The sequence below is a fragment of the Ceratosolen solmsi genome, unplaced genomic scaffold (genome assembly GCF_000503995.2).
Source record: "Ceratosolen solmsi marchali unplaced genomic scaffold, CerSol_1.0 scaffold43, whole genome shotgun sequence".
In the NCBI taxonomy this organism is placed as follows: domain Eukaryota; kingdom Metazoa; phylum Arthropoda; class Insecta; order Hymenoptera; family Agaonidae; genus Ceratosolen; species Ceratosolen solmsi.
In genome coordinates, this window is record NW_011948431.1 from 956870 (window position 1) to 976818 (window position 19949).

The window sequence follows — 19949 nt, forward strand, 5'->3', positions numbered from 1 at the left end:
TCACTCGCTCTCACTCGCTCTCTCTCTCTCTCTCTCCCTATCTCTCTCTCTCTCTCTCTCTCTCTCTCTCTCTCTCTCTCTCTCTCTCTATCTATCTATCTATCTCTCTCTATCTATCTATCTCCGTCTCTGCTGATTTGGGATTCTGCTAAGTCGGGGCGAGCACTCGGTCTCGCGCTCGAGGTCCCCGACGCTCCGGACCGTCCTTATCCCTGTGGCGCGGAATAGAGCGCGCGAAGCGCATTCCTACGAGAGGCTCCACGATATACAGAGCGAACAAGGAAAGCCGCACTTGCGAGGATGTCGAACATAGAGCGCTGAAGAGGGACGGCAAGTGGAATAGGGCTCGTAGGCCTTGGCTAATATACTCTAGGTGTGACACTAGATTGAGAGGGAAAAAGAGGAAAGAAGAGACTCTGCTTGCGCTTCTTCCTGTTGCTGAATCTGCGACGGTAATGGCAGCCGCGATTCTCTCGCGCCACTCGGCTCATTCCAACACTTGCCTGTGATTTTTCCCTATTAATCTTGCTTAGTATTGGGTTTCGTTGCTAACATTTAGTGGTCCTTGTGATAGTTGCGTTATTCATGTGAACGTGACTACGAGCGACTCAACCATGTTTACGAGCATTGTGAAAAGAAGTCATTTTTGCGCTCTGGTTCTACTGTTTTACAGAGGTACGTTAAGTCTCGCTTTATATTTTTTCCATATCGTCTCTTGCGTACCGCTTACGTCAAACTTTATGCATACTTTGACATACGTAAAGTTGTCGGTTAAAGGATAATTTCATAAAATGATTTATTATAAAACTTTCGATATTACTATTTATCGATGTTTACAATACTATCAATTGACTAAATGCAGTAAAGCGATTAATTTTTGTAATATCGAGAGTCCCTATGCAATAGGATGAACTATTCTTAGAAATTATAACAGCCTTATAGTTACTAACTTTTCTATCAATCAAAACTCATTTTCATTCGTTTTTCATAAAATTCTGTCACTTGATCATCGAAAAGAAAAATTCTCCTTTTTATCCCTTTTATGGATATAAATAAATATTTACAGTGAAATTGACACTAACTTGTAACATTTTACACTAAAGATATTGATATATAATTAAATAATGTTTCATAATTTTATTATAAAAGATCGCGTGGAAATTAAAATGTTGAATTTAAATTTAAATGCTTATATTTACTTCTATAGCTATCGATGAATAATTTTAAAGTAATCGAATGATCAAATGATTAAAAATATTTATCGTACAATTCATCTGAAAAGAAAGAAAGAGTATTTATAAAAATTTCTGTCAATGTTTATAATCATGTACGAAATCACTATTAACATAAATAGTTTGTGGATTTATTAATAATTACGTCATTCGATGAGATAACTCGTCTATCAACATTTGATCGAGCGATAGAATTTATGCAATATTGAAAAAAATTTTATTAACCCTTTTCAATCGCCAAGTCAATAGTCAATTTAATCTATTAATAAATTGCCATTAACATTGAATTTTACATTATCTTTAGAATAATTAAGCATGTGTATGTGTGCGTGCGTGCGTGCGTGCGTGCGTGTGTATATTTCCAGTCGAAGGCCTTGGTCTTCTTTTAGACGAGGAAAAAGAACCAACCTACCTTACCGGAGCTGTTGGCGAGTATGTCGTCTTCGATTGTGATCTCGATTTTCCACATGATATACCCATACCTTACATACTGCATTGGAATCGCGATGTAAGTCAGTCATCTTTTATGAAATTTTATTTATTTTCGATCAAAGTTCTGTTTACTTATTTATTCTCTAGCCAATTTGCTATTTAATCCCATTCATAATGAATAATCTCATAATAACAATAATAACAATAACAATAACAATAACAATAACAATAACAATAACAATAACAACAATAATAACAACAACAATAACAACAATAATAATAATAATAATAATAATAATAAATGTCTGCGATTTTTCAGTTTCATCACAAAGCTATTTATTACGAGTTAATTACACATGTCACAATGAAATGACTTTAATTTATATATTGAGAAACGATGTAATTTCTATTTCAACTTTTTAAATACATCTTTGTGCATCCTCAAAATATAAGATTGACATATTATAAGCGATTTTCTTATTATATATAATTTTTGTCTATTAACAAATCATTTCCTATGAAATATTATTATTATTATATATCGATAAATCAAAAAATATGCATTACTTACATAATTTTAATGTACATTGAGCTTCTGAAATAAAATCTAATCTCATTAGATTCACAAAATATTAAGGAATTATGCTTATTTTAAAATCTGTAAAAGGCTTTTAATAGATAAATAAATAATAAGCTTTCATATTCGTATGATTAATCACATATTTATAAAGATTGAAGATTGAAGTATAAATTTTATCTCCATCGCACTGTTAATTAATCTCTCTCTCTCTCTCTCTCTCTCTTTTTTTTTTTTTTTTTTTTTTTTTTTTTTTTTTTTTAACTTACAGCATGAAATAATACTTAATAATAATAACAACTCGATTGTTTTCTTTTATTAAATATATGATTTAATCCAAACTATATAAGATTATAAAGGAAATATTTAGATTATTAATAACAAAAGATTTGAAATATAATGTTAAAGTACGTAATTAACAAGTACGGAAAAGCAAATCAAAATTACGTATATTTTATTCATTTCATAACATTGGTATTCTTGTAGCGAAGAAATAACAGTCGAATAAAATCAATATAAAAAAAAAAGAAATTCTTCATACATCAATGGACAAATATTATTCATTTGATATGTTATTTATAAAAATTTGCAATTACTATAAATTTCCCCTTATATACTCGATTCAATATCTCGAAAAAAGAAAGAAATTTTACGAACTTTACGTTTAATAATCGTATTGAACGTAAAGCACATAATGCTAATTTAATTTCTGCATTATACAAAAACATCTGATCGTCAGTTGGAAAGATCCCACTGATCACGGGTCTGTCTTATAAATTGGCCGACATCGTTCTGCTTGCACGTTGGAGTTAAAAATGTTGGACGAATCCTTGTGGCCCGGAATCGACTCTTTCAGTCATCATAATTTCTCTTGCATACAGTTGATTGGTGATTACGCACGCTAAGCGATGCTTCTTCGAGCCTCTCCCAGCTCCATTCGCTCATTGCTATATTGCCTCCGGGCTACTTTGCTCGCCACGACTGCGAGCGACAAAAAAAAGAAAAAAGAAGAAGAAGATGATGATGATGATGATAATTATGATGATGATAATTATGATGATGATAATTATGATGATGATGACGATGATGATGATGATGAAGAAGAAGATGAAGAACGAGGCCAGACTATCAAATTATGCACGAAGCGATCTATATCTCTTGCGTAATTAACAACAACACTTTCCTTCGATTTGATTTCAATTACTAATGATCTATTTAGTTTTGTTCTTATGTGCATTTACTTTTATGGAAACTATCCGGATATACTCCATTCAGATTGATTGAAAGGAATTGATTTTACATGGGGATTAAATTAGATTGCAATTTTTCAAAACAAAAAAAAAACAAAAAAAAAAAAATAATATATGAATTCTAACTTTCTCGCATTCGCGCTATGATTAAGCTAATTAGTACGAGAAACTTTTATGCTTCAATTGGTACATGAAACGTTCATGAATTGTCATGTATATTAAATATTTCTACTTAAGTAAATTTTCTCTAAGGAAAGAACACTATTAATTGTGTAACTCTTCAAAACAAAACAAAAAAATACCGACATTATTTATAATATCGGTATATGCCTAGGAAATAAATGAACTTCTATAAGGACTAATAACGGAAATGTAAAAAAATGTTCAAACAAACGGCAGAATAAATAATGATTAACGTTTAACATGCATAAATTTCTTTTAAAGTAATATTTGGAGTTAAAGGCAATAAAAGAAAATATTAAAAAATTAATCAATTAGTTAGAAAGAGAATTATAAATTCATTGATAATTACATTTCAATATAACATTATTGCGATAAATTAACGCTTTTTTAATTTTAACATCAAGATAATATTAAGATAGGAATATAGAATTAATTTAATAACGTAATGTAGTTTACCTGTTTTTAACGACGTTTCTTTATAAATTTTCATTATGACCGATATTCAATTTATTAATAATTAATGTAAATAATTAATTAAACGCTATTTAAAGGATTACACGTTCCGACGATAATTTAATAAAAAAAGATTTTGTACAAAATTAAATTACTAATTGAATTTAAAATAAAAATATTTTATTCATCATTTTTTATCATTTTCTATGATATTGAAGTTTTAATTTCAATGTATTGATTTATTCAATGTATGTAATAATATAGTTACAAGCAACGTAACGGCTGATAGAATTTAAGTTTGCCGATTCCTATTACACATACGATAGTCGTGCGAGTTGCTCTTCTCTCAAAACCACTCAATAATAAACAAATAATTAAAAGTTTCATGCAATATCATTATAATGAATAATTTTTATAAACGAACTATAAATATATAAATATTTACGATTTCATTGCTCGTCAAGTAAAATCAATACCACGCGCGGATTTACATGAATTTAATTGAAAACTTATAATGACTGTCCAAGACTTATATAATCTAAGCATTATGTTATCCTTCTTCTTGAAAAGTAAAAAAAATATCGAAAGCGTTAGATATTATGGCTTTGATTATAAACAATGAAATTTTAGATTCGTATATAATTAAGAAATGAAAAGCATTTCTAGATTCCATTCATAGATGACAATGCATACACAAAATACGCAAAATTGAATTAAATTAATATATATTGATAATTAGTTTACCTTTTGAATTCATTCAGTTGCACCTTATGAAGAAAATGTAAAAAGCCTGTAATTTATATTACATGAATGATAATCATACCTAAAATCTTTGTCATTTACCCGATTCTATAATTTCTTTATAGAATATAGGCTTCTAATTCATTAACGTAAAATTCGATTCTAATTAATTCTTAAAGGAAGGAAAACGAAGGAAAAATAGTCATTTAATAAATCTGTACAATATAGATAAAACGTGTTAAAATTGATTAATTCATAGAAATAAATATATAAATATTTGTCGGCACCTATTCAAGACATCGATACCATAAAAACAAAACAAAAAAACAAAAAAAAAAAAACAAAAAAAAAAAAACAAAAAACAAAACAAAACAAAAAACAAAACAAAAAACATAACAAAAAATTTCTTTATATTAATAGATAAAACGGCAAATTTTTTAATTACATACCTTATATTTGTGTCGAATAAATAATTAATTAAAAATGATAAAGTTCAATTATAGAAAAAGTAGCAAAATATAAATTAGAAATTTTGTAGAAATATTTATTGAAAACGACAATAAGAATAAGGTAAAATTATCTTTATATGAGAAATTAAATGCAAAACACACTTGCGTAATACTTGCATTTATATTTATTATAGTTGCTATTAACGTATGAATATTAATATTAAGAATATATTAACATATAAAAGATAAAAATTATATCAATATATATATACAGTGAACAAGTGGACGAAATTGTAAAAGTTGTGTGTTAATTGTAAACCGAATCATAGTTTTTTTGTATTAAACAATGATATGGAATATTGAAAGCATGAAAATTTTAATTATAACGAGTGCTGGTATAATTAACGTAAAGGTTTTTTACAACGCAATAATATACTTTTGATGTATATTTATATTTTCATTTTCTCATAAGAAACTGATATAGTGCCGTGGTATTTAAATTGAATTAATTAATTCCTCGTAGGCGCATAAAGCCATAACATCTACTCCACATACTTTAACAAAGTCCGTGCATTTTTTGTTGTAGAACCTTACATGCGCAAGCATTGATATGGCTTTCGAATGACTGTGATTAGCTATAAATAATGACGGCACTCAATTTTCATGTTCACCAATGTTTTCTTCACCAAGTCAAAGTCGAATAATGAGAGACAGTCGTTGTAAAGTCGTTGTAAAGTCGTGATAAACGAATGCCCCCTCGCCTACTCTAATATCAGCATTTATGCTCGTCAGTTCGAAGCTCAACGGGGTATCGATTGGTTACTGGCGAAGAAGAAAAAAAAAAAAAAAAAAAAAAAAAAAAAAACAGGCAACTTCCGCGCTCGAGGATGCTCCAACGAGCCGAGTGATATAGAGATGTTGTCGGATATAGAGATAACGGAGACGTCGGCAGGACGATGGACGCGGATGGAGAAGCGGGTGAGCGACGGCGAGCGTGGAAGTCGAGCCGATTAGCGCCTGATGCGTGTGTATGTAAAGCAGGTGCGCTCGCTCGGCCAGTTCCGTACATCGTGTAATTGGAGTACGGGATGTAAGGCTGCATTATGTTTAGTCGCGGGGGCGTACTGGCAGACGCGGCGACGGCTTCCCCTGCGAGTGGCCACACAGTGGGTCACTGCTGACGATTCGTCGGACGATTAGGGTCCATTGGACGGAATAGTCGAGTTGCGCCGATGAGCGCGCGCCAATCGTCAAAACTGATTGGAAGTTGCGCTATTTGACAAGCCTGCCGGGTGACAAATTGCATTTCCGTAGGCGCGGGAGGAGGTCGGGCTTCGAGGTAGGCGTAGGTGTCGACTTCCCTCGCTAATAATCCCGTTTAAATTGGACGGCGCAGGGGTGCGGTTGCGGTCCTGCAAATTACATTCATTGGAAACTCTTGTATCCTCTACTCTACTCTTGCTCTCGCACTTCCAAAGTATTGGCTGCTAATGGATTCGAAATCGAGGCGATCGACGCTTCCGACGCCCTTCGATTTTATACAGTCTAACCATTTCCCATGACTATGATCGCGAATATATTCCTGCATGTGAGATTTTAGCCGGAGTTTTAAATATTTAGGAAGTGGATAGTTAATAACGGCTTAGCCCAGTTAAAAACTTGTTCATTTTTTGTAAATTATATCGATGGATCGATGCTAATGGATTGGTGGATTCGTATTAGTCTATAAGGCTGAAGCAGGGCTACAGTACTTGCACTCGTGTTATTATTGATAGATCGACGATGTCCCGAGATTACAATAACATTAACGGACTCTGAGAGCTTTCCCGATAATTGAAAAACATGTAAAGTATTAGGCACATCATGTAATTATTCCATTGTTTAAATTCATTGAGATTACGAGCCTTAAAGTTGTATCTTAATTGAATATTATTGTTCAAATCAGTAAACTTAGTTTATAATTGTTCGCTAAGAGCTTATTTAAATAATATTATAATTTTATATCATTTAGCTTGTCATTGTGGTATATGCATATTAAAGCAAAGCATAATTAATGAATAATGCAAGCCGTGAACAATGATAATAAATTCCATTCTACGCAGTTTTCCAATCTGTAATACTAATGGCTGATACCTGCTGCGTTGCATCTAACCTCGAAACTTCCATATCCTCTTGAGAATGTAAAGCTTGATTGAAAGTTCCAACATTGCATTCAAGCTCCCTTACGCGGATAATGCAATTTTCAAAATCAATCGCTTCGTCTTGGCGATAAAATTAACATTCGAGCAAGAAAAATGCCAATATCTCATATTGGCTTGATTTCGTTTCTTCATCCGCGATTAAGACGCGCGTACATCGTTACATCCCGCGACGAGCGGTGAAAGTAGCGATATCCGAGGAACGAGAAGAAAGTGAAAAAAGCGACGGAGAAGCTCGTGAGTCATAAGAGAACCGTTGCTCCTTGAGATCGCGCATCTCGTTTTCCGCGAGCTGCGGCAAAAATTCTCATCTCCGTCGACCTTGCACTCCTTAAAATCCAACAGCGGGCGTAAAGTAAGTTAATAAGAAGACGTTTCTTTTGGATGGACGAGGAGGGCATACGGAGTTTGGGACGATGGGTTGCGATGGGGTGCGATGGGTTGCGATGGGGTGCGATGGGGTGCGATGGGGCATTGTGGCGGCGTGGGGAAGGGGGAGACGAGACGAGACGAGACGAGACGAGACGAGACGAGACGAAACGACGCATCCACGGGAGAAAGAAGAGCCGCGTTTAATTCGCGCGTCAATTGGCAATCCACGGCGGTATTTGCGCGCCGGATGCGCAACGCACCGGCAGACGCTCGAGCTCCTTAACTACTCGTAATTGGCCGCCTCTTACGCCTCGCATTTGGCATCTAACGTTTCAGGGCCGGACGGTGTTCTCGTGGTACGACGGCTCGGTGTCCGCGGGCGACGGCTACGCTGACCGCATACAGTTGATCGAGGACGCACAGGCGCGGGGATACGGCCAAGGCAGCGTCAACCTCACCAACATCAGGGAGAGCGACCAAGGTTGGTACGAGTGCAGGGTCATATTTCCAAACAGGACGCCGAGCTCTAGGAACAATGGCACGTGGTTTCATCTTGCAATTGACGGTAAGTGGCACGAAGATCGCGCTTATGACGCCTGATGCCAAACTTGTTGACATGCTCGCGACGTCGTTGCACGGATTCCCGACAACTTTGTAATCATAATGAGTGGTTCGTTGGGATTGTCCACTGACAAGGATTAATACCTGTCATTCTCGAGATGCATGCAGCGCGTGGAGAGGGTAAGAGAGGGCGAGAATGCGAGATAGCGCGATTGTTTTAAAAATATTATGCCTTTCGACGGACCTAACACGGACATGCAATTCCTGCATTGGTTTGCGAGTTTGCGAACAAATTGAAAAATCAAGGCACATAAAAAAAATCAAAGCTCACATAATCAATCCTCTTTGGGTTTTGAAGGTTTCTAGTTCATCCATACAAGATAGAATTTTGTATCCGATATCGATGTCTTCTCAAATCCCTATTATTAGATTCGATTTCGTTCATAATTTTTCTCGGGATTTCGAGTATCGAGATTACATACACTCCGTTTAAAAATTACAGATACTTTAGCATCCATTAGTGCATACATGCAACTAATGATGGAATTATTATGCTCGTATCTGTATTATAAATTGTATTTTTAAACAATGATGTTTAAATAAAAATGCATGTTGCGCGAAATAATTTACAATTTCGTAATGATTGTAAAATTGAGACATGCGTACTATTTGTAATTTTACTATTACATTTGCAAGCCACGAATAATTTAAAGTTAAGCGTAGCAGTTAGAAAGAAACGATTAAGCTACGAATTAACAATTCGGTGATTCAGTCAATTTGCATTTCAAATTTATATGAGCGGGAGGTGCATAGATTGAAATTAATACTCCTCGCATCAGAGTAAAGGGCAAAAAAAAATCTGCAAATACTACGTAAACGTGATCGTTATTTTATTCGAAAAAAATATGTACATTTTCAGTACACTCTGAGAAAAGAAATATATTATTCATAATATTGCAAACGTTATTACGCTTTTAATTTTCTTTTCAAGAATCTCTACTCGTTAACGTAATTACGTTATTCCAATATAATGTAATGAACATACACAAAATTATAATATTATAATAACACTACATAAAAATTATATATATATATATATATATAAATTATAAAAACACTGCAAATACAAACAATGCTTCAGAACACTTTAATGATAAATCAAATTGGACAGTTATATTTATTATGATATTTTTTGTCCATCCAATGAATTTAATTAATTGTTTAAAATTTTCAATGAAATTTTATAATAAAATTTACTATCCAATTATTTTAAGCTACATTCAATGTAAATCTAAAATATTAATTATAATAATTGCAGTAACTGCAAAAATATTAAATACTTGAAGTAATATGCTCGTTGATAAAATAATTGTTTACCATTGATTTTTTTCTTCTCTGTGCTACATTGCTTTATGCAATTAAAAAAGCTGACTCAGATTGGGAATGAAATTTTGTTTAAATTAATTTTTTAAATAGATTATACAGTCCTTTAATAAAATTATTGGTATTTTTTTTATTTTTTTTTTTATATGCCTTTACAACATAACATTTTTTTAATACAATATAGATGAATTATTTGTCCTCCGATTAATTCCAAAAGTGAAAAAATCATGGGCCACCTATAACAGGAAACACAAAATGAAATAATACGAACTTAGTTTTGGTAAAGACTTCGCAACAATGCGTGCATCCGATGAAGTAAAAGAGACTTTAAATTAAGAAAGCACGTCGATGCGTAACATACAACTTAAACTACTGGTACCGCAGTACCGTGCAGCTTCAAGCTCATTTTCTTATCACATTGCTCTTTCGGTGCGTAAGACGATGCCAATTGATTTTACTCTTATTTTGCTAACGGCAATTAACCTCGCGTAGACATCCAAAAAAAAAAAAAAAAAAAAAAAAAAAAAAAAAAAAAAGCACAAATAACGTGCACTCACACGCGCGTGTGCCTGTGCGTTTCTCGGGGAAAATGGATAAAATGATACGCCAGTGCGCTGCTTTACTAACCACTAACCGATGAGATTGGTTAAACCGTTCAACCCAGGTGTGTTGCCGCCGTCGCCCAATGTTCCAGGCGAGACGCTTCTGGCCATTCCACCAATTAATAAAACTGTTATGGAAGGAGCCTCGGTGGCCTTCGACTGCGTCACCAAGAACAACAAGTCGACCATCGCCTGGTACCGCGAGGGACTGGAGATAACGAAACAACAGGTGTAGTATTAGAAACATAAGATTAATGCTCCACCTCGAGACTCGGCGGGATTTCAAATCATGCCTAGTAATTTTAAAGAAACATTAATTTGATAAATTTGCCCCCCTCCTTCTCATTCTTAATACAAAATCTATTCAATTAGGTCAATAAGTGAAATTATTCAATAAGTGAAGATGAAAAAAGTTACAACTATTTTGTCCCATACTATACTTTGTCAAGCGCAACTATTCGAATTTAAAATATCGCACGGTCTACTATTGCTTTAATCCATAATATAATTACCACACGGTGACTTGCTTTGATACTTACATTGACAACTTTTAGAACAAATATAAAATTAATATTTCATTTAAGGATTATTAACATTAAAAAAAGTCCCGACAATATGTGATTAATTAGTTGGGACTTTCAAAGATTAAATATAGAAAATCGGCATAGAGATACCCCATGACATCGCTATACGCTGTGTACTCATGCTTACGTTGTATATAGACATTTTCGTGGAACGTTCGAACGTTCTCATAGAATTTCGATTAGCTCGTTATCTCAAACTTGTCTCGACGAGTTCTCCGCGTACGATAATGTACGAAAGCTCCACGATTCCACTCTTAATAACTAAGCTCGTCATAATCAGAGACATTGTCGCGACTCTGAAGAAGCATGGATTCTTACGTTCGTACGTGTATGGCCGTATATGTCCCGTCATTAAAATATGCACGTATTTCTTACACCTACATTTATCAATATCTAAGAGATATATTTACATTTTGATAAATCTACGAAATATCATTCGAGATGACAATTAATTTTCGTGAAAAAATAAAATCCCAAGTTGGTATTTTAAATGTTTTCGAATTTTCGTGTATAAATTTTCTTTATGTATATTCACCAATATATATATATATATATATATATATATATATATATATATATCTATATTACCTAGTTTAAAGATTAATTTAATTTTTAATGGTAAAGCTTGTTCATACAGTATTATTTTCATCAAAATAAAATTTTAATAATTGTAAGTTAATACTGTAGTGATTAGATAACTAGCTTCGATATTATTGCGGCTTATTATTCGATAAATAATCAAAACAAATTCTCGATAATGCAAAAGACTGCTAAATAGATAATTGCACTATGAAAATTCAATGTAACTAATACGAATGAATAGAATTAATTAAAAATATAATGCATTTTTTAATAGCACAAATTCAAAATGTAATATTTATTTTATTGTGAAATAATATTATTCCAATTTAGTAGGACCTTTACATAAATATTCTACATGAATATTAGTTAATATACAGTTAAAGTAAGTTGTTATTTTTTAACAAATCCCAAAAAACAAAAGTTAATACAGTTCTTAAGATCTTATATTCTTCAATTTAGCCATATTAACACTTGAATATTTATTTCATTGAATAAATATACTTTAATATAAATCAAATTAAATAATAATATTATGAGAATGTTATGTTTTATATCAATTTTCGATTAAATTTCATTTTCCAACTCGAATAAAATATAATTTATACATAAAGCTTCAAACTGATAAAAAGTAAATTAAAAAATATTTACATGTTACATAACGTGCTAATAACTTCAAATTAAATTTCATAAGATAAAATAAACAATTAAAATTTAATAGAGTTTTGTCAAATTTTCATTTTTCTGAAAATACTAAAAAAACATCAATTTAATAAAATAAATATAGAATCGACAATAAAAATGACAAAAATATATTAACTATAACACTACTTATTAATCCTCCGGATTATCGAAGATAAGAAAATTTTTCTTTTCAACTTTTCACAAAATTTAATGTCATATTCATTATATAAATTTTTGTTTTATAAGTATAAACAACATAACGTCTGATGAATATCATCTACATTTGGGCAAAATTTTCATTCTACTTTAAATTTAAAATAAAATTAAAAAATCGGTAAAATTGATTTCTATGGTTTATTGAACAAATTATGTTTTAGCGTATTATTTATAATAGGAGGAAAACCTTGATGCTAATAAAATAATTGAATTATTATATTAAACAAACAATATTAGTATAACAAATGAATCATTATGCGCGCGATAATTCATTTTACAATCAACATTAAAATTCTCATTAAGCCCATAAATATTGTTAGATAATTAATTATTTAACATTGCTTACGACAGATTAATAATAAAAAGAAGAACAAAATATTTTCTTCAAAACTATCAATATTATATTATTTTATTTTATAGGCTGGGAATATTTTAAATGTCCATTAATAAATTACAAATCTAAAATAAGTATCTTCGAACGAAATCATTCTTCTCGCTATTATCGCATAAGCGCACACATAATTTATTATTACTTTACACAATTGAAGTAACGTAAAATATTCAATGCAGGATCTGCGAGAACGAATTACTATCCATACCGATGGAAAATTGACAATAAATCCATCACTAATGGGTGATCTTGGCGAATATAGTTGCACAGTTACTAACGAGTATGGCGATACACAAAGTGCATCTGCATATTTAAATGTTCAATGTAAGTATTTAAAGCTTTACAGCACAGTTTATATAATACGTAATTATATGTTACGAATAGTTTTAATTGTACTGTATTAATATAGATCATTTTATCGTGTCTTATGAAATATTGTAAGCGAGTGATTAAAAATATAATAGATAAATTGGAAAGAATAGCTGTTATAATGATTAATAAAATTCTTTAATTATATTATTTAATACGAAAGGCATAATATTATGCATTGATTATGGAGCGTAAAATATAAAAATTGTTCATTATTGTATTAAATTGTAAGATAGACTTTAAAATTCGTTTTAATAAATATATCCATTATAACGTTAAATTATATTCGTTAAACCTCATTTGACATGATTAACTTCACACAACATATATCTAAAGATACAAGGCAACTATTATATAAAGTGAAATGAAAATAAATACATATTTATTTACATATATTGTAAAACTATTTTTTAATATAACTAGTATAATACAATTACACTTCGAATGAAACATTATTTACTATGAATATAACTATGAAAGTATTTTCATAGTTCTTTAGTTTAATTATAAATTATTAGTTATTGTTCACCAATTACTAATTAAAGGATTATTTTTTCAAGAAATAATCATAGATATTTTTCAAATGTTATTTAGATAAAGCAAAGGTTATATATGCGCCAAATGAAGTGTATCTACCTTATGGGAAACATGCTCTTTTGGATTGTCACTTTCGAGCTAATCCACCATTGACGAACTTACGCTGGGAGAAGGATGACTTTCTTTTCGATCCATACAATGTTCAAGGTGTTTTTTACAGAAGAAATGGTTCTCTTTTCTTTAATAAAGTTGATGAGAGTCATGCTGGGAAATACAGCTGCACACCATATAATGCTTTAGGTACCGACGGACCCAGCCCACCAATTACAGTCGTGAGTAAGATAAATTAATTATTCTTTAATAATTATACGTATTTCAATTGATATTATGGTAAAAATATTAAAAGAAAAAATATGAATATTATGTTATGAATAAAACCATTGTTCATACGAATTATTATTAAATGCAAATCATCGTACTTGCACACATACTATACGTGGTATATTATACGTGGTGATTGTACTTATACGTACGTCAAAATAATTTATTCAGATTGTCAAATGATATTTAAATTATTTTAAAATATAATGTAATTTTATGAGTTTCTATAAATGAATATGTAGATTCTTAACTAAAATATTAACAATGTAACGCTATTGGCACTCGTTAACATTGCGGAAATCGACATTAATAACCATGATTAAATTTCAAGTCCTATGGACATTTCTTCCCATGTTATCCTATTAGACTCATTAGTAAGTCTCAAACAAGCTAACGTCTACAGTTCCCACTATTGCAAGAAAAATGTATAATGCGCTGTCATATCGTGTATAATAGTCAACTTATGATTTCCTTACACACTTCCCTTAAGCTCCATAATATATAATATATGCAACACAATGCCAGAATGGTACATAAAATTCATATAAAAATATGTTTAATGACATGTCAATTATTTCTCAATATTTGCATGACTTTTCAAACGATCCAATTTTAACAATTTTCAGGCATAAATTATTAGAAAAATGTTGAAAAGACTTTATTGGATTCAATGATAATTGTAAACGCAATAGGGATATATAGTCTCGAACACTAATATTATAAATTCATAAATACATAAATATATACTTGTACATAACATTTTGCTTTGCGTCCATTTTTCGCGTACATCGTTGTAATTAAAAAAAAAAAAAAAAAAAAAAAAAAAAAAAAAAAAAAAAAAAAAAAATTAACCCTCTCACGTCGATTAGCCGATCTAATCTCGTCGATGGTCGATTATGAAAGTATCAGTTTTAATCGGCCAATCATTCTACGTTGCTAGTTTTGTTTTTTCTTTTGTTTTATTTTGATTATTAAACTGTAACATAAATTACTCTATAATTAAGAAAAAAAAAAAAAAAATAAATAAAATGTTAAAAAATATTAATGTTTATCTTGTTGTTCTAATGTTTAGTTTGTTGTTTAGAAAATTATCTTTCAAGACACTTAACGAATTTAATAAATTATCTTGTCATTTCATTAAACTTGATCTTCTTTCTTCTACCATAATTTACTTGTAAACTTAACTAAAGTAATTAAATATTTGCCTGAATTCGCCTATTTACCCTTAATTTATTACGCATTACATTACATTAAAGTATATATAAATTTTAGTTAGCTTAATATACTCTAATTTCAAAACTTTCCTTTAAAACTATTTCACATACAAATTAATGATGTCGAATAAATATTTCCAATATATCATTTTATGAAAAATCAAGATACAAGATATTTGATTGTTGAAATATTACACCAGCATAAATCGTCTTATTTAACAAATAAAAAATAAAACGAATGAAAAACATACGAAATTGAACAAAAAATTAATTATTAGAATGTTTATTTAAAAATTTAGAAGTTCTTTTAAAGCAAACTACGTCGGTTAAATATTAATGTTCCACAATTTAGAATATTAATATTTTACAGAGTAATATTAATTTTACTATTAATAAATGCACATCAAAAATCATCAAATTCATATTAAATAAATAATGCTGGATAGAAGTAAATTTATGCATTATGTTGTGATTAAATGTATACATTACCCTCTTGGGAAGCATGGTGGACAACATTGACTAATTGCCACATTATAAATAAGCTATTTGATCACATTCGTCGCTTTATTCTCCAATTAAGTATTAAACTTCAAGTGCTTGAATCATACAACTTTAACGATTGTATATAGAGAATATAATGTACTTTTACAGCTATTAACTTGATACCGTCAGAGTGTTAAATTGTTTGGATCAATAAGAGAAAAGTAAAAATTACATTGAAATTTTCTTGTATACTTGAGTATTTTAAAAGATATAGTCATTTTTTTTTTTACATCTCAATTATTATCATATAAAATTAAATAGTTTTGATAATGTGTATTATATGTTATTATTGTAATAATAGTTATTGGAATATAAATCATTCGTTTTAACAGCTAATACGATTGAAATAAACATAAACATTCGATTGCAATATATACTCAATTATTAACAAAGTGAATGAATATTGAGGTTTAGAAAAATTTTCATCTATATTTTAATTAGTAATTATAAAGTATTTAAAAAAAAAAATAATTTCTTTTTTTATACATCTTTAAAGTCAACGATATATAATATTATTCGAATATCTATTTACCTTAACAAAAACATACAAATAATGTTTCCATTGTAAATTTATTGGTAATTATTATTACTTATATAAATATTATTACTATTTAGAATTAAAAAAAAAAAGAAAAGTGTTCTAAATTTGAATTATCACTACAAATATTTATTTCATATATATGTATATATATATATATATATATACATTCATAACTTATATTGCGTAAATTTGAATAATTTTTGTTTAATAATTGCAAAATGTTTATTATTAGCAAACAACAATTCTCATTATTGACGTCATCTTTACCGGTCTTTTATTCCAGATAGTCCAACGACCTCCAGTATTTACGGTAACGCCTCAACATCTTTACATGCGTAAGCTTGGAGATACTTTGGAAATTCCGTGCGATGCAAGAGATGGCGATCTTAATCATCGGCCAACAATAGTTTGGTATAAAGTAAGTTAAACGCGAAATATACAAAAGAAACTTTGACATTAACATTGGATAATTAATTTCATCGTTGAAAAAATGTAATATAAAAATACGAGGTAATTTAAATATCAACTTAATATATAATTGAAAATTATAATCAAACTTATTATTTGAATTTTGACGTGAAACATATTGAAGCTTAATAGTATAATTAACTTGCTTTTTAATAATAAAAAAATTAAAAAAAAAATAATAATAAATAAAATAAAATAATAATAAAATAATAAAATTAAAAACCTTAAAAAAAATAATATTTTCAATTATTAACTCTGCTATTGATTATAAAAGGACGGAACACCGCTACCACCAGACAGAATACTAATGAGAGGAGGAAATTTAACGATTGAAAGGATTCAAGAGCAAGATAGAGGTATGTATCAATGCGCGGCAAGTAACGAAGCTGCCACAGTGGTTGCGGACGCTGAGCTAATGGTTCTAAATGTGCCACCACGAGCCCCGTACAATTTAAGTGCCAACAGTACAAAAAATGCCGTGACGTTAACGTGGGTGCCAGGATACGTCCGGCCAAAAATGGAATATTCCATATGGTAAGTTATCGTTGCTTATGTTGCGCAAATGACTGGGAGCATATAGTACTAGGAGATAAGAATTTTCGATTACGCAGGTACAGACCAACAGACACGTCAGAATGGAGAACAATGAGAATAGTTTCGAGAAAGATTACAGAAGCGACAGTTGCCAATCTGACTCCTGGGAAAGAATATGAATTTATGGTACTTAGCCAGGATAAGCATGGCGATGGGATGTTCAGCAAAACTGTGCGCGTATTTACGCAGCCTAGTCAGTAATTTGTATAATACCTTGTCATTTTTAATCGATAAACAACTAATAACTACAACTAATAAGCTACATTAATAATATTTTTACAATTTAGATTCTAATATTCTCAACATTGCATCCGAATTCCAACGTTCAAAAGGTAAAAAATTTGTCTTTCCAATATTTTCGTACATAACAGATGATTTTTTGTTTTTTTGTTTTTTTTTTTTTTTTTTGTTTTGTTTTGAATTCATTATTACGTTGCTCGCCGTAATTTAATAATGTTTGCCCATTCTAATGAAAACTCACGCTTACAAACGCATTGCAAATGAAATAACAAGTGTGAAATTTTATAGACGATAATGAAATGGAACCACCGCGTAATATTAAAGTTCAGGCAACGGTGGAAGGATACCTTGTCACTTGGGATCCTCCTTTCAATGGGAAAAATCAAGTGAAATTTTATACCGTAAGATGGTTCAGGGGGCCTTCCGAGTACCTATATGGTAGAGCAGAAACTACCGATACGTATTATCTAGGTAATCCAAAAGAATTAATATTATTTTTATACATAATAAAGTGCCATTAAACGTATAAAATACATCGGCATCGGTAATATGACCAACGATCATAATGATATTTATAATCAAATTCCGATAAAATGTATAAAATAATAAATACATTGATTGTTTCATTGGTATTCTTCGAGTCGTATGATTGTATTATCAGATGTCAAATAACAACTTGAATAAAAGTCAAATTATCATTTCCACTCTCTTCTATGTACATTAATTTGAAATTGCCTTATAAATTTCATAATTACAGTAAAATCATTGGAAGAGGAAAATTTTTACACTTTTGAAGTAGTGGCTACGTCGACGGCCGAGGATATAACAGTGAGTGAACGTTTTACTTTGGAAGTTCCGGCCTATCGAAGAAATCGCGCCATTTCCATGGGAATAGTTGCTGGAATAGCATTCTTAGCTGCAGCACTGGGAGCTATTTGGTGGGCGAAGAAGCGTTACTGTCAAAGTTCACCTAGAGAAAAATGACGTATGCATAAAAAATGCGTGAGCGAACTTATACTAAACAAACGAGCTTTATTGTCATAAGGGGAGGCTTAGCTATTTATTAGTAAGTGAATATAAAATATTATAATAACGTAGGTGAAACTGTAGTAATGTAACTGTATTTCATTGTATGAATATTTGTCAGAAACGGGTTGAATGCTTCGATGTGATAAAAGTAGGCTCACAGTAGGCCAAGAATAATCTCATTTAGTGCGTTAAGGTTATCAAAGCATTTATATTACGTCTCATTGAATAAAAAAAATATCACTTATCATTCTGCTTTTTATTAATATGTGAATAATTCTTAAATTAAAATTCAATTGACTAAAATAATAATTTCAAATAGATGAAAATAATCACATAATAGCAAAATTACATATACAAATACGACAGTTACGAAATTTCGATGTAATAATAATTTTATGCATCTTAATATTCAATCATTTTTATTAAATATTACAAGTATCGAATGTTTAATTTGAGGATTGTCTAATTGAGTTGCATGCAATTAAGAATGTCATTAAGCTATAACCTATTGCTTTATTACTCACGACGATTCGTTAATTCATCTCACAAAATATTCTGACAATATCATTCGTAAATACTAAAGAGAGAAATTCAAGTTCTCATTCTTACGATTATTATAAGTATGTGTCTTAATATATACATATGTATTCATTTACTTATCATTAGTAGCGACGAGCAAGTATTTGTTTTATAATATTTATAAAAATATTTTTATTAAATATTATTATACTTTCCTTAGCATTTATAAAAACTCAAATAACATAATCGCAATACATTGAAGCCAATTGAATAAAAAAAAAAAAAAAAAAAAAAAAAAAAAAAAAAACCGTTTTCGTTTAGGAATAACAAAATATGATCTAGTACATGCATTTAATAAAATATTCTCTCCAATTACTTTTATTCGAATATTGAAATCAATTTTAATTACATAAATACCAATTAGTTAATTTGTAAAAATTTCTATCATACTGAATGGGTTAACATTTAAATTATATATATATGCTGTTATTTATGTATATATATTCAATATCAATAATCAACTAAAACATAATATTTAATTGAAATTAAATTTAACTCTTATAAGAATGTGTCAAATCAATTTCACTTAATTAATTAAATATTAGATAATAATTAGATACAAACTTA

General features: G+C 30.1%; 1 protein-coding gene across 1 annotated transcript; it reads left to right on the forward strand.

The window, feature by feature from the left end:
- The first annotated feature begins 267 nt into the window (after positions 1–267).
- bdl (borderless) lies at positions 268–18758 on the forward strand. Its single transcript, XM_011502028.1, has 12 exons — positions 268–675; positions 1598–1740; positions 8224–8452; positions 10496–10662; positions 13067–13211; positions 13851–14125; positions 16756–16890; positions 17215–17474; positions 17552–17727; positions 17822–17866; positions 18063–18245; positions 18532–18758. The coding sequence occupies exons 1-12, from the start codon at positions 615–617 to the stop codon at positions 18756–18758; spliced, it is 2046 nt and encodes a 681-aa protein (XP_011500330.1). The 5' UTR covers positions 268–614.
- Positions 18759–19949: the final 1191 nt, after the last annotated feature.

Excerpts from the sequence above, each read along its gene's own strand:
- bdl (XM_011502028.1), top strand. The coding sequence starts at position 615 with ATGTTTACGAGCATTGTGAAAAGAAGTCATTTTTGCGCTCTGGTTCTA. Across the intron at positions 8,453-10,495 it reads GTTTCATCTTGCAATTGACG|GTGTGTTGCCGCCGTCGCCC; the intron begins GTAAGTGGCACG and ends CGTTCAACCCAG. Across the intron at positions 10,663-13,066 it reads TGGAGATAACGAAACAACAG|GATCTGCGAGAACGAATTAC; the intron begins GTGTAGTATTAG and ends TATTCAATGCAG.